Raw genomic sequence first — 27354 nt, forward strand, 5'->3', positions numbered from 1 at the left:
GTGTGTGGTATTGGGATGGAACCCAGGGGCATTCTACCTCTGAGCCACACCCCAGCCCTATTTTCTTTATTCTTTCTTTATTTTATTTTTCTTATGCGGATCATATTGAAAATGGCATACATTCAGACAGTGCTTGGTGCCCTCCCCCTGTTTCCCCTTTATTTTTATTTTATTTATTTTTTTTATGTGGATTCTTCTTCTTTTCTTTTTTGTCTTTTTTCTTTTTTTGGTGGTACTGGGGGTGGAACCCAGAGGCTTTCTGCCTCTGGGCTATGCTCCCAGACCTATTTTATACTTTATCTGGAAACACAGTCTCACTAAGTTGCTGAGAGTCTCAGTAAGTAGCTGAGGCTGGCTTCGAACCCGTGAGATCCTCCTGTCTCAGCCTCCCAAGTGTGGGGATTACAAGCGTGCACCACCACGCCCGACTGAGACAACATATCTTAATGTTAATAATGTCCTTTGTGTGCCTCTGCAAAAAGGCAAAGTTTATTTTTTGGGGGTGCTGGGGATCGAACATGCTGCCTCAGGATGCTAGGAGAGGGCTCTGCCATGAGATAACTCCAACCCACAAAGGCAAACATCTTAAGTACGTATCACAGCTGAAAGTCAAATAGCTCAGGACAAAACCATAATTATAGTGAGGACAGGAAACTGAAGCCATCTTTAGTGTTGTACCTTTGTCAAAACATACACCTTTTTCCCCCCACCAAACTAAAAATGCCATATGGTTGCCAAACAAATGTCAATAGGAACTGGGGATAAAAAAATATCTACATTTTCTGGTAGGAAAAAACGTTACAAGGATCTTGATTAAGTATGTTCTTCTGGTCAAACCTTTTTTTAAAAAAGAAACAAACAAAGAAAAAAAGTGGTGCAGGCTTCTAATTCAGTACTGGGGAGGCTGAGACACAAGGATCACAGGTTTGAGGCCAGTCCCAGCAACTTAGGGGGCCTTATGCAACTGAGTGAAACCCTGTTTCAAAATAATAAATAAAATAGGGCTGAGGTATAGCTCAGAGGTAGAATGCCCCTGGGTTCAATCCCTAGTAACACACACACACACACGCACGCACACACACATGCACACACACTGAACAAGATTTGGGAATCATTACCTATACTACTGAGTCACAAGCACAACTTAACATTTTTTGCTTGGTCGTGGTGCTAGGGATTGAACCCAGGGCATCCTACTTATGAGCTACATCCAGGACCCTTTTTATTTGTTTATTTATTTTTATCTGGAAATAGGTCTTGCTAAATTGAGGAGGGCCTTACTGAATAGCTGAGGCTAGCCTTAAACCTGTGATCCTCCTGTCTCAGCCTCCCAAGTACTAGGATTACAAAACTAACATTTTAATTTAAATCCTTAACCAATAAATAATTAATTTTTACTAAAATTCTTAACCAAAGACACATGCTTCTGTGTGTGGTGTTGGGGATTGAACCCAGGGGCATTCTACCTCTGAGATACACTCCAAGCCTGATTTTTTTATCCTTTATTTTGAAACAGAGTCTAAGTTGCAAAGGGCCTAAGTAGCTGAGGCTGGATGCGAACCAGGAAGTATAGATCAAATTATCTTTTGAACTCACTAACACTTTACCACTTATTCAAATATGATTTGAAGCCACACACGCTTGTCTAACATGCCACAGTCCTGGGTTCAATCTCCAGCAAACACACACACACACGCACACACACACACACACACACACACACTGTAGCAATGGTACTCTTGGTTTCATACAATGACAGGAACAAATATTTCCTTGGGCTATTTTTCATATTTTAAAATCCAATCTCAGGGCTCTTCATAATATGTATATATATATCTTTTTTTTTTTTGGTGCTATTGAGGGTGGAGCCCAGGGGCTTTTCTACCTCTGGGCTGTACTCCCAGACCTATTTTATATTTTATTTGGAAACAGGATCTCACTAAGTTGTTGAGAGCCTCACTAAGTAGCTGAGGCTGACTTCGAACCAATGCAATCCTCCTGTCTCAGCCTCCCAAGCACTGGGATTACAAGTGTGTGCCACCACGCCTGGCTATATATATATTATATATAATTTTTTTTTTTTTTGCAGTACTGGGTATGAAACCCAGGGGCATTCTGCCTCTGAGCCACACCCCCAGCCCTATTTTATATTCTTTATTTTGAAACAGGGTCTCACTGAGTTGCAAAGTTGCCTCACTAAGTAGCTGAGGCTGGCCATGAACCACGATCCTCCTGTCTCAGCCTCCCCAATGCCGGGATTACAAGCGTGCGCCACCACACCTGGCTTCATATCATATTTGAATAAGTGGTAAAATGTTAGTGAGTTCAAAAGATAATTTGATCTATACTTCCTGGTTCGCATCCAGCCTCAGCTACTTAGTGAGGTCCTTTGCAACTTAGACTCTGTTTCAAAATAAAGGATAAAAAAATCAGGCTTGGGGTATAGCTCTGAGGTAGAATGCCCCTGGGTTCCATCCCCAACACCACACACACACACACACACACACACACACACACACACAACACACACACAAATTTGGTCTGTGCTTTAACATTTTTTTTGGTACTAGGGATTAAACCCACTGACATTCTACCTCTGAGCTACGCTCCCAGCTCGCGCTTGCTCGCTCCCTCCCTCTCCCTCTCTCTATTTATTTATTAAACATATACTAAATATTAAATATATAATAAATATATATGTATTTATTTTGTGGTACTGGGGATGGAAGCCAGGGGCAATCTACTTCGGAGCTATACCCCCAGCCCTATTTTTTTTTCTTTATTTTTTGAAACAGAGTCTCGCTGAATTGCAAAGGGCCTCACTAAATAGCTGAGGCTGTCCTCGAACCCGATCTTCCTGTCTCAGCCTCCCAAATGCTGGGATTACCATACCCGTGGTAATGGTAGCCACCCAAGAGCGTGGGCTGTCATGCCTGGCTACACACACACTCTTATAATGGAAAACACGTTTAGGATGATCTCCATCAAGAGACAACTACTGATTAATTTCTGCTGTGTTTCATAATAATATGAAAAGCCATTGTAAAACAGCAGTGAGGAAACTGTGGTAGGACTCTGGGCTTGGACGTGTGTGACTTTGGGTAGAACAACTTCTTTAAGCCCAGGTTTAGAGAAATCAGAAAAATAGTATTTATACCATATGTAAGATCAGAAACATAACATTTATGCCACATTAAATAATTGTGAAAAACAAATAAGTTAATGTATGTGAAATTAGTTTGACACCAATAAAATGCCATACAAATTGGCAAGGTCTCAAGAGGAGAGGAATGGGGGAATTCCACAAAACTTAGTGCAGTGACTACAGAATGCACCTGGCTTTAATTATAAACCTTCACAGATCATTTCATATGAAGGTGATTTAAAGATTTCAAGCCTCTGTCTATCAGAAAATTGAAAACATGCCTGTTTTTGAAAAGTGAATTCTCTAATTATTACTATTATCATTATTATCAAATATGTTATCATTATTGTTAATTTATTTTTTGCAGAACCAGGGACTGTACCTAGGGGTTATACTTCTGAGCTATACCCCTAGCCCTATTTTTTTTAACTTTATTTTTGAAACAGGGTCTCACTAAGCTGTGGAGGGTCTCACTAAGTAGCTGAGACTAGCTGTGAACCTGTGATCTTCCTGTCTCAACCTCCCAAGGACTGGGATTACAAGCGTGCGCCACCATGCCTAACTCCCTAATTAACTTAAACATTTTATTTTATTTTTTAGCGCTGGGATTGAGCCCATAGCTTTGTGCAGCAAGTTCTATATCACTGAACTACATCCTCAGCCCTTAACCATTTAAATTGATTAATTAATTTGCAGAACTGGGGTTTGAACTCAGTGTTCCTCTACCAGTTGGCTACATTCCCAAAGCCCCTTTCCCTTTTATTTTGTGATAGGGTCTCCCCAAGTTGCCCAGACTAGCCTTTTACTTGTGGTCCTCCTGATTCAGCCTCATGAGGTGCTGGGATTACAGGTGTGTGCTACTTGACCCTTTTAAAATTTAATCTATTCTTTCTATAAGTAAGAAAAAAAAGAATGATAAAGATATTTTGGTATAATTTTTCTTGCCCTCTTTTCCACGCATCTGTTAAGCTCAGTCTGGATGGCAGGGGTGTGGGGTGGCAGCTTCTTGGTGGTTCAGATTTTTTTTTTTTTTTTGCGGTATTGAGGATCGAACCCAGAGGCATTCTACCTCCAAGCCACACACCCAGCCCTATTTTTTATTCTTTATTTTGAAACAGGGTCTCAGTGAGTCACTTAGGGCCGAAGTAGCTGAGGCAGTCCTCGAATCAGAATCCTCCTGTCTCAGTCTCCCAAATGCTGGGATTATAAGCTTGCACCACCATGCCCAGCTTAAAATTTATTTTGAGGACTGATCTCTCTGCTAGATAGATTTATGAATCCATGTAGTTGCCTACAACCCAATGATTTTATGCAAATTTAATGCAAACTATCATATCTGCATAGATACTTCACCAGTAAATGTATAAATAGGCCTAAATATACAATTATATGTTAATATGTATGCATGGTTTAGTTGTATAAAAATGTTTACCGGTGCAATTAAAATTGACCTAAACTGTTGATAATGATACCAACAATTGGTACTTGCTACTTCAAGGAACAGACATCAATTTGTAGCTTAGGGCAGGAGCAGATGTGCCTAATTTTAGAATGTAATTAAATGGGGCAAGATGTATAGTTTAATTTTTCACTTACAAACTGTCATCAGCACTTAATAGGTCGGGCATTTGAGGCTAGTAATATGGAATTACATTAAAATGGAATTACATATAAAATTTAGGATTAATTCCAAAGGAAAGCAACCATTGTTTCTTGGTTACCATGTATTCCACAGGAAAATCTGACAATTTATAAATAATCATAGATTTATCTACATTCTGATTCAAAGTTAATTTTCAATTTTAGTATCATATTCCAAAGAGAAAATTAACTCTACACATTGCAATTCCAAGAGCAAGACCGGGATCGAGGAGCTTTTTAGTAAACTGTGTAGTAGAAATTTGACAAGCAAACGTGTCATAGGCTGCAGGAGCCACTCTTGCCTGCAGCTCTCTTAGAAGGAATCAATAAATAGTGCTGTAATCTCATGACAAATAGTACACTGGTTATTTAATTAAAAAGAATACTTCAGGAAGAAAGCACTTATACCAGGTGGGTATCAGATACGTATGTACCTGAGAATACATAAACTATGTAGGAGTTTGGATTTCTATTTTACTTGAGTGTGTGTGTTGTGTGTGTTACCTGAGAGAGGACCCAGGGGCATTCTACCTGTGAGCTGCACCCACAGCCCTATTTTATTTATTTATTTATTTATTTATTTATTTATTTATTTATTATATTTGCGGTACACCAGATGAACTCAGGGACAGTCTACCTTTCAGCTATACCCCCAGCCCGATTTTTTATTCTTTATTTTTTGAAACAGGGTCTTTGAGTTGCAAAGGGCCTCACTAAGTAGCTGAGGCTGTCTGTGAACCACAATCCTCCTGTCTCAGCCTCCCAAATGCTGGGATTACAAGCATGCACCACAGCGCCCGGCTCTATTTTTTGTTTTTTATTTTTTATTTATTTTTATTTTTTTGTGGCACTGGGGATGGAATCCAGGGCATTCTACCTTCTTGCTATACTCCCAGCCCTATTTTTTCTTCTTTATTTTGAAACACAGTCTCATTGTGTTGCAAAGGGCCTAAGTAGCTGAGGCTGTCCTTGAACTGTGATCCTCTTGTCTCAGCCTCCCAAATGCTGGCATTACAAATCTGCCCTACCACGCCCAGATATTTTTTGTTTTTTAAAACACAGTCTCACTAGGTTTCTAAGAATCTCACTACTTGATGAAGCTGTCCTCAAGCCTGCAATCCTCCTGTCTCAGCCTCCTAAGTATTAGGATGATAGGCATGTGCCACCATGCCCTGCTTTTGAGTCCATATATTAATTATAATTTTCTCTTATGCTTCTCATATGCCAATATTTATCTACTTTAGTACCTGAGCACTGGCAGCTGGGGAACAATGAATGCCCCATTCTACTGTCACCACTACACACAGGGCCCCGGGTATCTAAGGTCCTAGCATGTATCCTGATGCAAGATGAAAGTATAGCACATTCACGACTTCACCAGAAAGCACTTCAAGCACCCTGCAAACTCTGTCTACTGAGAACAGTGACAATGAAATGCACGCATATTCACCTTGTCTTCTAGGCAGGCTGTTATCAGATTGGGGACAGGTGTAGGAATCAGTGCACGGGATAAAAAAGTTACTCTTTGTGCCATGGAAACAATCCTATTCTGTGGGACGAACAGCTCTTCCAGATGTAGGATCTCTCTGGAGTTATGTTCTGGAAGGTATATTTGTTGACTTGGATCCTTGCCTCTCTCAAGAAGATGGTGACCAGAACTTGTTTATCTATAAAACTTTTCTTGGAAGACTGAAGAATGTTAATAAGCTTTTAAAAAAAGGTGACAATAAAAAAAAGGTGACAATAATTATCACATTGGTTCAGCAAACATATTGGGCAATCACATTTTTTTATGGTACTAGGGATTTAATCCAGACACATTTTACTCTGAGTTACCCCCAGTCCAATTTGATTTTTATTTTGAAACAGGGTGTCACTAGGTTAATGAAAGTCTCACTACTTGCTGAAGCTGTCCTTGAACCCGTGATCTTCCTGTCTCAGCCTTCCAAGTTCTGGGATTAAAAGCCTGAGCCACCATTCCTGGCTAGGCAATCACATTTCTGAGACCAGAACTGTGCTACAATATAGAATAATGCACATTTTCTATATGCTAGCAAGACCAGTGCCCGCGCACAACTTCTTTTGTATTACATGTCTAAAGCACCTTGAGGCCAGGCATGGTGGTGCACACCGGTAATCCCAGTACTTAGGTGGCCCAGACTGGAGGATCACAGGTTCAAGGACAGTCTCAGCAAGTAGTGAGCCTTTCATCAATCTAGTAAGACCCCTTTTCCAAACAAAAAGTATAGTAGGGCTGGGATATAATCCAGAGATAGAATGCCTCTGCCAGGAGCACAAAACAAACAAACAAACAAACAAAACAAACAAACAAACAATAAAGCAGGCCTGCAATCCCAGTATTTGGGAGGCAGAGACAGGAGGATCTCAGGTTCAGAGCCAGCCTCAGCTACTTAGTGAGGCTTTCTGCAATTTAATGAGACTCTGTTTCAAAATAAAATAATAAGGGCTAGCCAGGCGTGGTGGCGCACGCTTGTAATCCCAGCATTTGGGAAGCTGAGACTGGAGGATAGCGGTTCGCGGACAGCCTCAGCTACTTAGTGAGGCCCTCCGCAACTTAGTGTGACCCTGTTTCAAAATAAAGAATAAAAAAAAAAAATAGCGCAGGGGATGTAGCTTGGAGGTCAAATTCCCCTGGGTTTCATCCCTAATACCAACACACACACGCATGCACGCATGCACCTGGAGGTGCAGCGTGGTGGTAGAGAACACATGTGGTGGAGTCAAAGACCTAAAAAGAACCTTGATCCTATGGGAACACTGCCAGTTTCTCTGAGAAGATTCAGAGAGAGACTGATAGAACCATTTGATGAAGTAGCTTAGTGTTGAACATTGCACACATGGAAGTGTGCATATAGTGGCGTGTGTCTTAAAGCAAGCACAACAACCAGCCAGGCGTGCTGGCGCACGCTTGTTATCCCCGCGCTTGGGATTGGGAGGCAGAGACAGGAGGATCGTGCTGGTTTGGAGCCAGCCTCGCTGGCTTAAGAGACCCTGTTTCCAAATTTAAAAAAATATATAAAATAGGTCTGGGAGTGTAGCCCGGAGGTAGAAGGGCTTCCAGGAACCCCAGTACCACCAAGAAAAAAAAAAAAAAAGCAAGCACAACACACAGAAAGGCCTACAATCTTCCCTAAACAAGTACCGAAAATCTTGTCAGGAATGGATCAACGATTTGGCTTAGCATAATTTCCTTAGGTCTGGAACAGGGAGCTCTTCCACAGGGGGCACCATTGCGCTACGCACCAGCTAGTCTTCCAAGGTACGGCTTTGACTCTATTACGCTTCCCACTAGTCAAGACCTTTCTTCAGGCCAGAGTCAAGGACTGGGAAAAAAGGGTACACACCACTCAGCTATGGCGCAGGTGCTGTAGGTCCTACTGTCCTTTTAGTAATTTTGCTTGGAAACCGAGGGGACACAACTGGCTTGTTATTGCAGGAAAGATGGTTAAGTACATTATCAAGGATCGATATTGTCTGATCAAGTCTGATGTGAGAAGTACTGAGGCCGAGTGCTTGCCGACGCTGCACAGGACACACGGGGGTGGCTCCAGATGCACCAATTAAACAGCTTTCTGATGGACCACACAGCCTGAAATCTCAAAAATCCTTACATCTGTACAAAATCAGACTGTAGTAAGATTAGTGCATGAGCTTGGAAATATAAATCTAGGTTTAAAAAAAGACTATTAACTACTAAAACTATATTAGAAGCTGCACAGATATGCCTCTCTTTTCTTCTCTCTCAAACTATAATTTTGGAAAACTTATGCCTCTTCACTGTATTTGAAGACAAGGAAAGGGAACTCCCTTCAGATCGACTTTAAAATGGGTTGAATGGACGACACAGGCTCTTCTATGGGGTCAGAAGGCTCTGCCCTCTACATAAAGACATACAGGCTCCCTCTGTGCACAGGTGGCTCTGGGCACCACAGACTGGGAGCAGTAATTGAATCCAGCTATCCCACAGAGCAGCACAGCCACCCGCAGAACCAGCCTGGAGGGCAGTCTCAGCTTTCCGGGCGGAGATCCAAACGGTTTCCCCAACTGAATCTTTCAGTCCAGAGGGTGCAAGAAATTGAGGCTGTAACCTTTTGAGCAAAAATATCCTTGAGGTGGTGGCTAGGAATGTCGCTTGGTGGCAGAGCACTTGCTTAGTGTGTGTGTGTGTGTGTGTGTGTGTGTGTGTGTGTGTGTGCGTGTGTGTGTGTGCGTGCGCGCCCCTGGATTCCATCCCCAGCACTGAGGGGAAAGGGGAGAAACATGTATATGTAAATGTGTGTGTGTGTATAGTTGTAGTTGGGAAAAATAAGAGGAACAAAGGTAGAGTCAAATATACCTTATGAACTGCAAGAACAGGGTATAGACACAAACGCGCAGGAAATCTTGTCATTCATTCCTTCAACAATCATTCGACAAATATTTGTTGGGCATCTGTGATGTGCCGGGCTATGAGCCCTTAGGATGATACAACGGTGAGAAAACCTTGGTATCACTTCAGGTTTACAAATCTGCTTAGCTTCCTGATAAATGTTAGATATTATGTAGATATGTAATTTAAGGGCCATTAATTTAAATTTTTTTTTTTTTTGGTGGTACTGGGGATGGAACCCAGGGGCCTTCTACCTTTGGACTACACTCCCAGACCTATTTTATATTTTATTTGGAAACAGGGTCTCTTAAGCCAGCTGAGGCTGGCATTGAACCTGCGTGATCCTTCTGCCTGAGCCCGGGATTACGCCGGGCTCAGGGCCACTAATTAAAATGGTAACTTTTTATACTATTATTGGTGCATTGTCATTATATGTCATAGTGAGATTCAAAGTGATATATTCATACATGCACACATCATTTGGTGTATTCCCTCTCAAAATAGTAAATTAACAATGGGAGCACTGCCCCACTAAATATTATTATTAAGCATTAAATAATTTAACATGTTATATATAATATTTTATTTTATTTTTATGGCACTGGGGTTGGAACCCAACAGCATTCTACCTCTGTGCTATACCCCCAGCCCTATTTTATTCTTTATTTTGAAACAGGGTCTCAGTAAATTGCTGGGGGGCTTCACAAGTTGCTGAGGCTGGACGTGTACCTGTGATCTTCCTGTCTCAGCCTCCCAAATACTGGGATTACAAGTGTGAGCCACCATGCCTGACTTATGTATAACATTTTAAAGCAAAGATCAATAGCTAGAAATATGATTTGAAGAAAAATAAGATTTGTAATTGCTTATATTCAAATAGTATCACTGTATTTGGGTTAATATCTGAGAAGTGACATATTTTATGTCATAAAGAGGCTTGTCACTGAAATAATTTAATAACGTTATTCACGATCCACAAGGGAACAGAGATTATGATCATTAAATTTGTTGATACCACTGAGGTGTGTGGGATTGCTAACACCTCAGAGAACAAGAATCTAATTTTAAAATAACATTAAGAAATTAGAGGACTAGATCATCAAAGCAAGGTGATAGTCACTGGGGACAAATGCTAAATAATATACTCAGAGCCTTAGGAGGGAGGAGAACTAGCTTGATGATGGGGAAGGACTGCGTGTGCATGGGCTCACAGAACAATTCTGGTTTAAGATACTAGTTTATGTGTGATTAGACTTTATTTTATTTTATTTTTTTGGTATTGGGATTGAACCCAGAGGCACTCTACTTCTTCCTCCGAAGCACACTCCCAGCCCCATCTATCTTCCCTCCTTCCTGCCGTACTGGGGATTGAACCCAGGGGCATTCTACCTCTGAGCTACACCCCCAGCCCTATTTTTTAAATTCTTTATTTTAAAACAGGGTCTCACTGAGTTGCAGAGGGCCTAAGTAGCTGAGGCTGTCTGCCAACTGCGATCCTCCTGTCTTGGGATTGCGAGTGTGTGCCACCACACCCGGCTACATTAATTGTTTTGAAAAACAGATTAAAGAGAATCTATTCATTACTGCTTCAAGGAGAAAGCATTTCTTTCTTTTTTCTTTTCTTTTTCTTTTTTTGCAGGTCTGGGGATGGGTCGGGGCATTTGACCTCCAAGCTTAACCCTCTGCCCTATTATTTGTTCTTTATTTTGAAACAGGGTCTCACTAAGTTGCAGAGGGCCTCACTAAGTAGCTGAAGCTGTCCTTGAACCGGGACTGTCTGGTCTCAGCCTCCTGAATGCTGGGATTACAAGCGTGCGCCACCACGCCCGGCTAGGAGAAAGCATTTCTATAAAATGTGACTGTCAACATAAAAATATTTGGTTTAATCTGATTTTTAGGAGACGAGGAGTGGGGCATTTAGAACCCTCAGCCGGCAGTTCCTCCTGTCTTCCGGCGCCCCTCCTGGGGTCTGCGTGGGATTAACATGCTCAAGGCATGCTCTGTGCTGGGTCTCCCTCTTCCTCAGCTGTCCTCCAGCCCCTCTACCAGAAAGTCACAGTGTGCAAAGATTCCACCTCCCTCATCTCTGCTCACTGCCGCGGAAGCAAACGATTCCTTTGGAGCCTCGAGTTAAATTCTGGTTTACCTCGCTACTAACACTGCCTCCGTTTCAACCCTCACCACCTCCGTCATAATCTGAAAATACTCCAATCAAATTAGAGCCTACACTTACAAAACAGAAATCTTTAAAAAGTACGATGTGTTTCTCATTTAAAGCATGCGTACCTATTATCGCTTTAATGCCTGTATTTACATTTTTACATGTTGTCTTCTGAGCATATAAAATTTTACACAGTTGCACCCATATCACAATGGTATTTCTTTTTTTTTTTTTTTTATGTGGTACTGGGGTTCCTGGAATCCCTTCTACCTCCGGGCTACACTCCCAGACCTATTTTTACATTTTTATTTGGAAACAGGGTCTCCTAAGCCAGCGCGCGCGGCTGGCTTCGAACCTGCGCGATCCTCCTGTCTCTGCCTCCCAAGCGCGGGGATTACAAGCATGCGCCACCACGCCCGGCCTACAATGGTATTTCTACTTGGAAATTTTTTCTTTAAATTCTGCTATAAGCATCTTATCTACTTATACCACGAGTCTGTTAGGAACAGGATAGGTGAGGGGAAGGACAAGCCTTCTACACAGTCTCCATAATTATCACAGAAACAGAAATGCTAAATGTTAAGACATCTTCAAGAGGTTAGAGGAGATGAGAGATTCAGTGCCTACGGTGCTGTTCTGTAAAATATTTTACCTAAGGAGCTAACGTGAAGTCCCAGGGCAGAAGCAGCATCTGCCCAAGAAAAGGGTACGGGGAAGAGAAAACACAGCAACATCTGGTCTCTAAATGTGTCAATGTGAAGAAGATTCTCAGAGCCAGTTAGCTAGGGTGTGGGAAAGTGAGTGGCAAAAACTGTGCCGAAAACACACACACACACACACACACACACACACACACACACACACACACACACACAGACTGGGGTTCTGGCTTTGTCTATAAAGAAAGAACAATAATGTTTACGAAACATCATTCTCTATTCAATGCTCAATAAAGTAGGATCTGGACTCTATATGCAGCAAAATGGTGGAAGCACGATGTTTGACTAAAAGGATGAAATGGCTAACAGCGCAAACTCGGAGGGGAGAATCATGACCTGTGAGGAAGTATTCTTTTTCCTTTTAAAGGAAAATGATGGTGTGTGACCATGCAAATGCAAACGTCTGCGCCGCACAGTTTGCTGGCAGGAAGAGAATGGTAATGTGTACCCTATGCAAATGCGCTGTGTACACCAGGAGACGCGCAAGGGCTTCAGGGCTGGGGTGCCAGGCGCGATGCCGGAGAGGCGTGGCAGGACAGAGCCAGAAGGCCCTGCCACCCTGGAGCCCTGAACCAGCTGTAGGAGAAAGTGTGAGTCCCAGACTCATCCTCCTGAAAGGCTCTTACACTTTCTGAGAACGGAATCTGTCAGAATTAAGATCTGCTCAGTCTCTCTGAGTGCTTAACCTTAGCCCTTCCCTGTGCTTAAGAGTGAACTTCCCAAAAGGACAGTTAAAAAAACAACAAAACTCACTTTTCTGTACTGAGTCAGGGGGCAAGTGAAATGAAATGGCAAGATAAGCAGAGATAAATATAAAGCAAGCTCATATAAACCGTTGTTTAGAATGCCTTAAATTAGCCGGGCGTGGTGGCGCAGGCTTGTAATCCCCGCGCTTGGGAGGCGGAGACAGGAGGATCGCGCAGGTTCGAAGCCAGCAGCGCTGGCTTAGGAGACCCTGTTTCCAAATAAAAATGTAAAAATAGGTCTGGGAGTGAAGCCCGGAGGTAGAAGAGCTTCCAGGAACCCCAGTACCACCAAAAAAAAAAAAAAAAAAAGCCTCAAATTTAACATGGATGTCAACATCCAATTAAGGCACAGTCTTAGGCACTTGGGAAAGAAAGAACAGAAGGCAGCCCCATAATGCTAAACAGAGTCTGGTTTTTTATTTTTATTTTTTGCAATACTGAGGATGGAACCCAGGGCCATTCAGCCTCCAGGCGACACTCCCAGCCCTATTTTTTATTATTTACTTTGAAACCGGGTCTCACTGAGTTGCACAGGGCCTCACTAAGTAGCTGAGGCTGTCCTCAAACTGCGATCCTCCTGTCTCAGCCTCCTAAATGCTAGGATTACAAGCGTGTGCCACCATGCCCGGCTCAGAGCCTAGTTTTGACCAGGTGATATTTATTCATGTCTCTCTATCTGAGGCAATTATTAAGAAGAAACTGGGGAAAAGTCTGTCTCTGTGATGGAGATATTTAAGAAAGCCATTTTGGAAATGTTAAAAGATTTAAAATTGTTGAAAGTCGAACCATAGGTGCCATGTTTTGCCTGAAGTGGTAAAAATACCATCTGCCTCAGTCTTTTAGCAGCATGGTTATTTCAAGTAGCAGTAGGCTAAACTACAGGCATACGCTCGGCTCCAGCTGGGGAAAATACACAGACGTTTGTAGATGTTTTTCTAAGCAAAAGTAGTCAACATATTCGTTTTCTTTTAGACATATATATTAGTTACCATAGCAAACCAAGTATGAATGTGGTCTGAGAGGCTTCTCCACCAGTCCCAAAGCACGCCCAAGATTTCCTACAATTCAGTAGGTGGCACTCTCCCCTCCAGCTCTGAACCGAATTGCTGTGCCCAACCTTGGGGCCAATAGCCCAGAGAAAGGAAGGGTCAGTGAGATACGCACCCATGGCTGCGGGTTGGTCCTGCAGTTAAGACCACAATGTTGTGCACAAGAGCAAAACTGTTAGCACCAGCTGGGCGTGGTGGCACACGCTTGTAATCCCAGCATTCGGGAGGCTGAGACCAGACAGTCCCGGTTCAAGGACAGCTTCAGCTACTTAGTGAGGCCCTGTTTCAAAATAAAGAATAAAAAATAGGGCAGGGGTTGTAGCCCAGAGATCGAATGCCCCTGGGTTCCATCCCCAGACCCACAAAAACAAAACAAAAACAAAAAAAACCCAACCCCTCCCCCCAAAAACCTGTCAGCACCAGCCTTTTTTTTTGTAATCACACTCCATTTAATACTTTTTCTACAATATATTTATTTATTTATTTATTTGTGGTACTGGGGGTAGAACCCGGGGGCTTTTCTACCTCTGGGCTATACTCCTAGATCTATTTTATACTTTGTTTGGAAACAGGGTCTCACTAAGTTGCTGAGGCTGGCTTTGAATCTGCGTGATCCTCCTGTCTCAGCCTCCTAAGCGCTGGAATTACAAATGTGTGTCACCACGCCCGGCTTTGCAATTTTATTTTTTGAGGTGCTGGGAGTTGGACCTGGGCACATTATACCTCTAAGCTAGACTATCAGCCCGGTTTTATTTTTTATTTTGAAATGGGGTCTCACTAGGTTGTGGAGGGTCTCACTAAATTGTTGAGGCTGGTCTCAAACCTACGATTCTCCTGTCTCAGCCTCCCATGTACTGGGATTATAGGTGTGTACCACCGTGCTCAGCTTCAAATACTTTTTAACTGAGTTGCTATTGTGGTGGATCTTGGACATGAACGCATTACACTGTGTAGCACTGTCGGGAATCCGGCCCGACAGCTGGCGGGGCTTGGCGAGATGATGAGTACCGGACGACTCGAACACAAACCCACGAGTCGGGAGTCAAGTCAAGCAGGATCTCCCTTATTTCTCTTCAAGCAGTTCTTTATATAGCACCAAGCCACGAGGGGAATTTCCATGAGGAATAGCCTAGCCTATCCGGGATAAAGATCACTAGCACGTAGTTTACAGCCAATCCCAGGCCAGTACATGAGCCATTCATGTGTGCGGAAAGCTCCTTTAAAGGTAGAAAGGGAAAAACCACTCAGTCTCCCCACCCATAGTGAATGGGGAACCCACGCCTTCCTAGCTTCCTCCAGGCGCCATCTTGACCGTTTTTTGCTGCATCACTTTACTTAAAGTTTTGCCTTAGGCCGTAGGCCGCTCAGGCCGAATCTTCTTAGGTGCTGTATAGACACACCCCATCATAGCACCGTTCTCCCTAAGATATCCAAGCAGTTGGCAAGTATTAATTCATTAAGTCTCTCCCTTCCTCTTAAGGTAGATAACACAAGTGTCCAATGTCTACCCACTGCAGAAGCCCGCCTACCAGAGGGGTGAGCAGGGATGGAAGCTATTAACTCTAAAAGGCACATCTAGGTTGTGAGAGGAAAAAACAAAGAACATCTTACTAACCTAGTTAAAACTGTAGAAAAGCTGGCGTGGTATGCTTGTAATCCCAGAACTTTGGGAGGCTAAGAATGGAGGTCTCAGGTTCTCAGCCAGCCTCATCAACTTAGTGAGGACCTCTACAACTTGGTGAGATCTTGTTTTCAAATAAAAAATAAAAAGAGCTGTGGCGTAGCTTGGAGGTAGAATTAGAATGTCCCTGAATAAAACCCCAGTATATATATAAAAAAAGGCATTCAATTTCTTATCTGAGTGTTTGAGTCCAGATCGCTGCTTTGCTGACTGTGACGGGCATTCTGGAGATCCAGCTGAGACTGATTTTGCAAATGATCATGTCTTCCACGCTCCCCTACTTCCTCACCACCGGAGACCAAACCAATCTGAGCGACGGTATATAGAGCCACAGTGCACAACTGCAATCATCTTCTATGGTTTCCTGAAGTCTGACTTTTCAGGCAATATTTGTCTTTTGAGTAAATATTCATCACTTGAAAATAAAGAAACTTCCAGCAACAAATGAACTTCACTACGATCTCCTGAAATGGCTGCTGAGATTTTCAAATATCATCTTACAGATCAGCCCAGCAGGGGAACCTTTCGCCACCAAGCATGATGCCTGCATCAGTAGCGTGAGCACCCAGAGCAGGAAGACCGCACGGCATGGGGGCACCGCGGGGTACGAGCGCTCCCGATGCACTGCACAGGATGCCACTCTGCAAGTTGCACCCTGCAGACATCCCCGCATTCCACGTAATCTCCCCCATGTAACTTGGATCTAAGTCTGTGTAAGGATGACAGGTTTGGATTAATTATCAAAAGCAATCCAGACCAGCTGTGTTAGGCCTTTAACATCAGAAAAGTACTAGAAATTCAAGGGGGGGGGTGGGCTTCTGTTTATGATAAGAAACACAGTCACTGGCACTTGGTACTTTTTTTTTTTTTTCGGTATTGGGGATGGAACCCAGGGGCATTCTACCTCTGTGCTACACCCCAGCCCTATTTTTTAGTTTTTATTTTGAAACAGGGTCTCACTGAGTTGCAAAGGGCCTCACTAAGTAGCTAAGGCTGGCTTTTTTTTTTTTTTTTTTTTTTTTTGGTGGTGGTACTGGGGTTCCTGGAAGCCCTTCTACCTCCAGGCTACATTCCCAGACCTATTTTGGAAACAGGGTCTCATAAGCCAGCACAGCTGGCTTCGAACCTGCGCGATCCTCCTGTCTCCGCCTTTCAAGCACAGGGATTATAAGCGTGCGCCACCACACCCGGCTTTGAGGCTGGCTTTAAATCTGTGCGATCCTCCCATCTCAGCCTCCCAAGTACTGGAATTACAAGCATGTGCCACATGCCTGGCTGATTCTGTGATTACCGATTCCAGACCTATGAGCCTCCTATTTCTCCTAACATGACACTAAAACAATATTCAAGGCCAGATGCTTGTCAAGCACCATGTGTAAGCCTGTGCCAGGGTATGATGCAGCCATGAACAAGGCCGCCGAGGCTACTGCCTGCAGAGTGCTGACATGCTACAGGAAGAAGAAAGACATACACAGTTAAACATAACGGGTAATTTTTTTGTGTGTATATGTGATGCTAGTGATTGAACCTCGAGGTATTCTACCTCTGAGTTTCAACCCCAATCCTATTTTAGTTCTTATTTTATTTATTTATTTATTTATTTATTTATTTTTTGTGTGGCACTGGGGATGGAACCCAGGGGCATTTGACCTCCAAGCTATACCCCCTGCCCTGTTTTTTATTCTTTATTTTGAAACAGGGTCTCACTGAGTTGCAGAGGGCCTCACTAAGTAGCTGAGGCTGTCCACGAATCGCGATCCTCCGCTCTCAGCATCCTCAATGCTGGGATTACAAGCGTGCGCCACCACGCCCGGCTCTAGAATTCTTATTTTGAAATAGGGTCTCATTATGTTACTGAGGACCTTGCTAAATTGCTGAGGCTGGCCTGGGACCAGCAATCCTTTTAGATATCTGAGCCTCCCAAGTACTGGGATTATGGGCATGCACCACCATGCCTGGCTCCCGGTGTGAGATGTTATTAGTAGGAAAGGGTGTGTGTGTGTGGGTGGTCAGGGGGTGCGTGGAAACTCTATACCTTTCACTCAGTTTTGCTGTGAACCTAAAACTGCTCTAAAAAATAAGGTTATAAAGCAGGGCGTGGTGGTGCATGCTTGTGATCCCAGCATTTGGAGACAGAAGGATTGAGGTTCAAGGACAGCTTCAGCTACTATTCAGAGAGGCCCTCTGCAACTCGGTGAGACCCTGTTTCAAAATAAAGAATAAAAGTCAAGCATGGTGGTGAATGCTTATAATCCCAGCATTTGAGAGGCTGAGGCAGGAGGATGGTGGTTCACGCACAGCCTCAGCTACTTAGTGAGGCTCTCTGCAACTCAGTGAGATCCAGTTTCAAAAATAAAAGAATAAAAAACAGGGCTGGAGGTGTAGCTCGGAGGTAGAATGCCCCTGGGTTCTATCCCCAGTACTGAAAAACAAAAAAAAAGTTATGAAACACCACCAACAACAAAAGAACAGAGATGCCAGGGGAGATGCTGAGCTGTTTCAGAATGCTGGGCTTCCGGGCCTGGGGGAAACCCCGAGAGGTGGGTCCCCAGCCTGGGTTTGGGTATCCGATGAAGGTCAAACAGACATCCAAGACATGATGGACGTGGACGTAGGACAGGTATGTCATCTAAGAGTGATGGGTACGTGTGCTCTCAGCTTGGAGCCGCTCCTGTCACTGAGTTTTTGCACAAGTCGATGGCAGATCAAAGGAGAGAAGCACTTGGGGCGAGGAAAGAGTGGGAAGCGCGCAGAGGCGTGGCGCCGCCGCCGTGGGCCCCGTGGGCTGCCGGGCTCCAGCTCACCCTGGGTTTCTTTGTGGGTCTTGGTTCTGAGTCATATTTCTTCTTCCCTGTCTTTGGGGTGCAGGTGTGCTCCCCCTCCGGATATTCCCGACTATCCCATAAATCAGATAGCTAGCATCTGATTTAGCTAAGCAGTTGTGTGCATGCCACACACCTGCTAAATGTTCCATTTGTCCCCAAGGGAAAACAGAGTGTGGCCCAGGCATGTTCACAGGTGCGCTGACATCTGAACTCCCACAGAAGATTTAGCCAGGGCCCTGTGTGTCAGAAATATCTGGGGAAACCACTCCTGCCCTGCCCTGCTCTCCTACCAAGGATCTCTTTAAGTTTTTTTTTTTTTTTTTTTTGGCAGTACTGGGGATTTACCCAGTGTTGCTTCCATGCGAGGCAAATGCTCTATCACTGAGCTACACCTCTAGCCATTTTATTTTATTTTATTTTATTTTCATTTTTTATTTTTTGGTGATACTGGGGGTGGAACCCAGAGGCTTTCTATGTCCGGGCTATACTCCCAGACCTATTTTATATTTTATTTGGAAACAGGGTCTCACTAAGTTGCCGAGAGCCTCACTAAGTAGCTGAGGCTGGCTTTGAACCTGTGCGATCCTCCTGTCTCAGCCTCCCACGTGCTGGGATTATAAGCGTGCGCCACCACACCCAGCTATTTTATTTTATTTTATTTTGGTACTAGGGATTGAACCTGGGGGACATTGTATTTCCAAGTTACAATTTCAGCCCTATTTATTTACATAATTTAATTTTTTTTTGCAGAACTGGGCATGGAACCCAGAAGCATTCTACCATTGAACTATACCCCCAGCCCTGTTTTCGTTCTTTATTTTGAAACAGGGCCTCACTGAGTTGCAAAGGGCCTCACTAAGTAGTAGCTGAGGCTGTCCACGAATTGCAATCTTCTTGTCTCAGGATCCCAAATTCTGGGATTACAAGCGTGCGCCACCATGCCCGGCTCCATCTATTTGTTTTTATTGTGATACTGAGGATCGAACCCAGGGGCATTCTAGACCTCCAGCCCTATTTTATATTTATTTTGAAACACGGTCTCACTAGGTTGACGAGTCTCACTACTTGCTGAGACAGCCCTTGAGCCTGTGATCCTCCTGTCTCAGCCTCCCAAGTACTGGGATTACAGATATGCATCACCATGCCCGCCTCAAGTTATGAAGTGGTAAAAGACACTTTCCAGATGCTGACACAGTGCTCATAGACTTCCCAGCTTCTAAAACCGTGAGCCAAACAAACTTCTATTATTTATAAATTACCCATTTGCAGGCATTTTGTTACAGCAACAGAAAATGGATAAGACTCCAGGCATTCTCTGATGGCGCTAAGAGTTGTCTTCCATCAAGAGCCACAGGCATCTTGCCAACAGTGGTTTGTGATCTTACTTTATTTTTCTTCATAGCACTTACCACTACCTGACATTATATTATTTAGACACTTATTTAGTTGTCTATATCTCCCACTGATTGTAAATGTTCTAAAAGGAAAGGAGACTTCATTTGGTTTTCTGTTGTATTCCCAAGACCTAATGCGGTGTCTGGAATGAAACAGGTGCTGACTCACTATACAGACACTTATTGTTGACCGAATTTAATTCTACCTGCTAGCGACTGCTGCTGAATAGGAAATGTCCTCCCAGCTTTAAATGTAATATGACCTTTCAAAAATAAACAAAAACTAAACACCAAATTGAAATGTGAAAACTGTGGTATGGCTGGGTATAGTAGTGCTCACTTGTAATCCCAGTACCTGGGAGGCTGAGGCAGGAAGATTCCAAGTTTGAGGTCAGCCTTGGTAATTTAGCGAGACCCTGTCTCAGAAAATGAAAAGGGAGGGGTTGTGGTAAATGCCCCTGGTTCAATTTCCAGTAACACACACACACACACACACACACACACACACACACACACACACACGAACAAAATTGAAAAACTAAACAAAAGCCAGAAAACAAAACCCTTGAAACTATGCAGTATATACAAAATCTACTTACCTTAGCATAGTCTAATCTTCCTTTATCTTGAGCCTAAAATAAAAGAGAAATTTGTTTTTTATTTTTTATTTTTAAATTTTATTTGTTTATTATTTATTTATTTATTTATTTATTTATTTATTTATTTATGGTGGTACTGGGGTTCCTGGAAGCCCTGCTACCTCTGGACTATACTCCCAGACCTATTTTATGCTTTTTAAAATTTGGAAACAGGGTCTCTTAAGCCAGTGCGGCTGGCTTTGAACCTGTGCGATCCTCCTGTCTCTGCCTCCCAAGCACGGGGATTACAAGCGTGCATCACCATGTCCGGCTGAAAAATTATTTTTTAAAATATAATGTTTTAGCCGGGCGTGGTAGCACATGCTTGTAATCCCCGCGCTTGGGAGGCTGAGACAGGAGGATCGCACAGGTTTGAAGCCAGCCTCAGCTACTGAGTGAGGCTCTCAGCAACTTGGTGAGACCCTGTTTCCAAATAAAATATAAAATAGGTCTGGGAGTATAGCCCGGAAGTAGAAAGCCTCTGGGTTCCACTCCCAGTACCACAAAAAAAAAAAAAAAAGTAAAATATAATGTTTTGCCAGGTGTGGTGGCACGTGCTTGTAGTCCCCGCGCTTGGGGGACTGAGACAGGAGGACTGCACAGGTTTGAAGCCAGCCTCAGCTACTTAGTGAGGTTCTCAGTAACTTAAGTGAGACCCTGTTTCCAACCCAACAAACCCGAATTTAAATTAAAGATTCACACAATAGGTCTGTTTTTTATGTCTCTGTTTAGCTTTTGAATTTAGATCAGTCTCTTCCTATTTTTATAATATAAAAGTCACTAATTTCTTTTCATGAAAACCACTGTCTTTTTGAGGACACCAGGACAGTTGTCTTTAACATGTCTCTTTGAAGTTGGGCGTGGTGGTGCACGCTTGTAATTCCGGTATTTGGAAGGATGAGACAGGAGGATCGTGGGTTCATGGCCAGCCTCGGCTACTTAGTGAGACCCTCCACAACTTAGTGAGACTCTGTTTCAAAATAAAGAATAAAAAATAAGTATGGGAGTGTTGCTCAGAGGTAGAATGGCCCTGGGTTCCATCCCCAGTTACACACACACACACACACACACACACACACACACACACACAGTTTCTTTGAAACCTGTCTTATTTCATCTTCATTTGTGTCATTTAACTAATATCTATTTTGCCTGTAAATTGCAAGTTGGGTGGGTGTGGTGGTGCACATGATAACTGGGAGGATGAGTCAGGATTTCAGTCTTTGAGAGCAGCCTCAGCAATTTGGCGAGAGTCTTGGTTTGCTTAGATGGAGGCTAAACATTCTTGGCAAAAATACTTCATGTGGCCTATGTTATACTTCATTAGGTCAGGGGGCACAGGATGTCAGGTGATTACTGTTAGTGATGCTGTAAGCGTGGTCATTTTGTTAACATGGTAGCTGTCAGATCACTCCACTGCAGGGACGTGCTTCCTCCTGTACGGTTAGTAAGTAATCTGTGGGTCAATTGCTTTTCACATCTCCTGGTGTAATTTTTCTTATGCCATAAGATCCCCAACCCACCCACCCACCCAAAGTAGGTATGAGGATAGGAAAGAAAAGGTGCGGCCTGTGGGTGCAGTTCAGTGATAGCAGCGCTTGCCTAGCGTGTGTGAGGCCCTGGGCTTCATTCCTAGCACTGAGTTAAAAAAAAAAAAAAAAAAGAAGAACAAAAAAAAAAAAGAAAAGAGGATGTAAACCAGGCATGGCGGTGCACAATTGTAACCCCAGTCCTTGGGAGGCTGGGACAGGAGGATCCTAGGTATACAGCCAGCCTCAGCTACTTAGCCAGGCCCTTTGCAACTCAGTGAGATCCTGTTTCAAAAATAAAGAGACTTAGAGCCAGGTGTGGTGGCGCAGGCTTGTAATCCCAGCATTTGGGGAGGCTGAGACTGGAGGAAAGTGGTTTGCGAACAGTCTCAGCTACTTAGTGAGGCCCTCCACAATTTAGTGAGACCCTGTTTCAAAATAAAGAATAAAAAATAGGGCAGGGGGTGTAGCTCGGGTCGAATGTTCCTGTTCCATCCCCAGACCCCTTTCCCCCCAAAAAAGACTTACAAAATAGGACTGGGGGTGTAGCTCAGAGGTAAGATGCCCCTAGGTTCCATCCCTGGTACCGCAAAACCAAATCCAACCAGCCAAACAAACAAACAAACAAACAAACAAACAAAAAACCAGGTTACTTGTGGAACTACTTTGTTCCTGAGTCCAATGTGACATTATCTAGGCAATTAACATGGGCAAATAACCTCCAGGAGAGAAAAGAGAATGTTTATAATGCTGGTTCTGACATTTCTTGCTTTTTAATAATCTCTGAAAAATGTATCCAAAGCTGCCTTCATTGTGTTTTTCTTCTTTTCAAAATGGGAAACGTGTAATAACTCCATACTCATGCACGGCTGCTAGCACCATCACAGACCGCTCGAAATGGCTATCTGAGCACATTCAAGGGAACAAAAAGCCTCTGCAACCAATGTGTTATTAAAAATGAGTTCAGAGTCTTCAGCCTACCCTTCACGGTTTTCTTTAGGGTCCTGGGGTTGCCAGTGGACTGAAAAGAGTTTGGACTTCGTACTGAGATGCAGCATACCAATTGGAATGAATCTCTTCTTGAAGAAAATTTTAAACTAGGCAAGTCTTCTCTTCTCAAATATCTTGTATGTGTTTGTATATAGGTATCTTTTTCTAAAAGTGGGTTCTCTACGCTGTTTCCCCTCCCCCAGCAGTGATCTCTGCAGGAGCGGCAGAGAAGCCCCACGCACAGCTGTGCGCCTCACTAAGATCCAGTTGCGCACTTTGGTATTATTCACTTCTGCATGGCCTTGATCCTACGAATGACCCACGGATGCCTGTGACCAAAATTTCGGCATTTTCGCAACATGCTCGGTCTTTAAGATCTCCAGCTCCCAGCTGACTCTTGAATTCATTTTAGATTAGCAGACATCTGACACTGAGCCTCATCCTATATGGAAACAATATCTATATTTATACCGTACACACAACCGGAACGGGCTACTGTGATATATATTCCCACGAAAGGCTTTAGAGCTTATAAAAAACATGGTAAGTTAGAAACAAAAGCAAATAATTTAGTACCTTATATAAATGGCATTTCTTATTAAACACTAGCTATTTTTGTTATTTTTGCAAGATACTTAATTTGGGAGAGGCTATCATTTCTACGATACCTTCAGGCAATACTCACCGAGTATCTACCAGCGTCAGGCACTACTTAGGTACTAGAGACACAATCGCAGACAGACCAGATGAAATCCTGTCTACACAGGGCTCATATTCTAGGGGTTACACGTTATATATTTTAGAAGGGCTTCACATCAAACTTCCTCTAGAACAAGCTCCATGACAGCAGGAAAATTTTCTCTCTTGCTCACACTGTATTCCATGTCTAGATTGGTATCTGAGTGAATGAGCGGACAGATGAATGCTTTTTTTCTTTACCTATGTTGCTTATATACCATGTAGCCAGGAAACTTATGAAACAGAACTCATTTTACTCACCCCTAGTAGTAGGAGTAGGTAGTAGACACTCCATATGGAGCCCTTAGCTGATGCCTTACAAACAAATTTTGCCTATATTGAACAATGCCCTACTTTCATTTTCTCGCCTACCTTCTATTCATAAAGAAAAAAATCTAAGCTTCCAACAACAGGAAATAACTTTGAAGAGTTCACGGAAATTGAACCCCAAAAGGGCAGGACAGAGAAACATGATCCAGCAGCTTTCCTACAAATGGGTGCCTCCCCCGTGAGAGCAGTGTATTGAAGAAGGGGAAAGAGCCCAGAAAGGAAGTTGGGAGACCTCCAGAGAGACTTCAAGATCTACACCTCCACCAGGCATGGTGATGCACACCTGTAAACACAGTATTTGCAGGCTGAGGCAGGAGGATTGTAGGTTTAAGGCCAGCCTCAGCAAGTTATTGAGACTTTGTTTCAAAACAAAAAATAAAAAGGGCTGAGGGTGCAGCTCAGTGGTAAAGTGTTCAATACCCAGTTATCCCCCCTCCAAAAAAAAAAAAAAAAAAAGGCATATACCTTCAAGCTTCACCAAACCTCAGGTGGTGAGGCCTGTCTACTGAGAAAAGCCAGGCCTAAGAGCTTAATTGTGATCATGCAAGAGGCATTATGGCCTCCTGGGAAGAGAGACAAAATGGGGGGCAAAAAATTCAGTTTTTAGGCCTTAATAGAATTAAAATCCTGCCTCTTTTTTCTTTGCGGTCCAGTGGGATTCTATTTCTGAGCTACACTCTCAGCCCTATTTTTTATTCTTTATTTTGAAACAAGGTCTCACTAAGTTGTAGAGGGCCTCACTAAATAGCTTAGGGGGGCTGCGAACCTGCAATCTTCCTATCTCAGCCTCCCAAGTACTGGAATTACAAGTGTGTGCTACCATGCCTGGCTTTTATTTTTATTTTGAAACAGGGTCCTGCTAGGTTGAGGAGAGTCTCACTAGTTGCTGAGGCTGTCCTCAAACCTGTGATCCTCTTGTCTCAGCCTCTCAAGAACTGGGATTACAAGTGTGCACCACCATGCCCAGCTTTTGCTCCCTTTTTAATATGGTGGGTTAAGCCCAGGGCCACTCTACCATTAAGCTACATCCTCAGCCCTTTTTATTTTATTTTGAGACCAGGTCTAAATATCAGAGGCTGTCCTCAAGCTTGTGATATTCCTACCTTAGCCTCCTAAAGCACATATCCTTAAGGTATGTACCACTGTGCCTGGCTAAACATTTTTATATGGACCTACATTTATTATTATTATTATTATTATTATTATTATTATTATTATTATTATTGTAGTACTAGGGGTGCTTTTCTACCTCTGGGCTATACTTCCAGACCTATTTTATATTTTATTTGGAAACAGAGTCTCACTAAGTTGCTGAGAGCCTCACTAAGTAGCTGAAGCTGCCTTCGAACCTGTGAGATCCTCCTGTCTCAGCCTCCCAAGTGCTGGGATTACAAGCATGCATCACCACACCCAGCTTATTTCTTCTTCTTCTTCTTCTTCTTCTTCTTCTTCTTCTTCTTCTTCTTCTTCTTCTTTTTTTTTTTTTTTTTTGTACTGGAGATTGAACCCAGGGGCATTCTGTCTCTGAGCTACACCCCCAGCCCTATTTATTTTTTATTCTGATACAGGATCTTTCTAGGTTAATGAGTCTATTTGCTGAGGCTGTTCTAGAACCAGTGATCCTCCTGTTTCAGCCTCCTAAGTACTGGGATTACAAATGTATACCACCACACCCAGCACCTGCATTTTCTTTTTATCAAGTAAGAGTACTGGACCAGCCTGGCAGTGCTCAAAGGCTGGGCCCCCTGCAATACTGGACTGGCTGTCTTGGAATCATCTAAGTAGCTTGTGAAGAATGCGAATTCCCCACACCCTACCTGTGAGATGCTGATTTGTTTGAGGATCACTGGTCTGGTTTATGTCTAATGTCCTTTCCAACTTATGCTTCTATGTGCACTGGTGTTGACTTCAAAGGCTAAAAAGAGAACAACTCTCTATAAACTCCTAAAATCTCAAGGAGAACACAGTACTCTACCCCCCCCCCCTTTTGCTGACATCTGCCACTTATCATGAATATTTCTAGCAGAGCAAGATATTATTAAAATAACTTTCTCACTGGGACCCAAAATAGGCTGATATGAAGTCAATGCAGACTATATCCAACAGCAGCAGGCCTGCACCTCTTCCTGCTGCACCGCTCGTCTCCGGGAGCCGCAGTAAATTCTATCATACACAGCAATTCCCTGAGGGCTTCATTACGAGGGTCTTTAAAAGGGACTCACTCATCCCTTTGCCTGCGATAGGTGTGCTTCTTGTCAATCCAGGTCACGAGAAAAGAAAGTAATTTCCCCCCATCTTTAGCAGTTCACAGAGATTGTGTGGTTTGAACCTTGTTTTATCTTTAAAAAAAAAAATGTGAGAATAGACAAGGGAGCACGCCAGTGTGCCTGACACCAGAGGCCTCTGCAGACAGCCGCGGTGAGCACTGGAAAACAGTATTTCCTACAAAAGCAAAAAGGGGCCAGCGCTGTGATGGAGAGGAGGCACAAAGGGATTAATTCCACAGGCTTATTCGCTGGTCTCTGTGACCAAAGGCAGACAGATTCCCTGTTGGTAAGTAATGGATGTACAATGTGGCCTTTTACTTTAAGAAACAAATGCTTTTTTAAAGTCAGGTAACAAAGAAGGATTGGATGACATAAATGAACTGCTTCCCATTTCCAACCACTGTTATCTGGATTTGAGAGTTGGATATGGGGGCACCCTTTCTAAATGCACAATACTAATATTCCACAGCAGGGAGCCAGAAAGTGCCAGAGACCGATCATCTCTATTTACCAGGTCATTCTTCCCAGCTATATTTTGGAGTAAGTCACTTTTCTTCTTTTTTTGGTACTAGGGATTGAACTCAGGGCATTCTAACTCTGAGCTACACCTTCACCTATTTTATTTTCTTGTTTTTAAACAGGGTCTCTCTAGGTTGCTGGGTCTTACTGCTTTGCTGAGGCTGTTCATTAACCTGCAATCCTCCTACAATCCTCAGCCTCCCAAGTGCTGGGATTACTAGTGTGAATCACCACACCTGACGGAATAAATCATTTTTAGAGATTTTAAAACTTCAGGGAAAACTACCTCCCATCTCCCATCAACCTTTTAGTTGAAAGGATACAGTGAACACCCATTACCCTGTCTAGGTTAACTAGTTATGGACATCTCACTATCTTTCTCTAGATGACTATTTGCTATTTGAGGGTGAACTGTCTACATCATGATCATCCCTAAACACACACACTCATGAGTCCAGGTTGGTTGTGTACCAGTATTGGGAATGGCCTAGGAAGATTTAGGAAAGCTCTGATTATTAATATATTTCAAAAGAAAATAATCGATATATTTCAAAATAGTTGTGTCAAAATGGCGGCAGACAGGGGTAAAGAA

The 27354-nt window shown here is 43.2% G+C and overlaps 1 protein-coding gene across 1 annotated transcript in view; it reads right to left on the minus strand.

Moving 5' to 3' along the window:
- The window catches only part of PDSS2 (decaprenyl diphosphate synthase subunit 2), a gene marked incomplete at both ends in the record, with an annotated part of 286459 nt that overhangs the window by 19425 nt on the left and 239680 nt on the right, over positions 1 to 27354 (minus strand). The window contains one exon of the mRNA XM_080700610.1: positions 20351 to 20383. Coding sequence (XP_080556736.1) covers positions 20351 to 20383 — 33 coding nt within the window. The remainder of the gene's footprint in view (positions 1 to 20350; positions 20384 to 27354) is intronic.

This window comes from Muscardinus avellanarius (genome assembly GCF_963383645.1).
Source record: "Muscardinus avellanarius genome assembly, chromosome: 8".
Classification (NCBI taxonomy): domain Eukaryota; kingdom Metazoa; phylum Chordata; class Mammalia; order Rodentia; family Gliridae; genus Muscardinus; species Muscardinus avellanarius.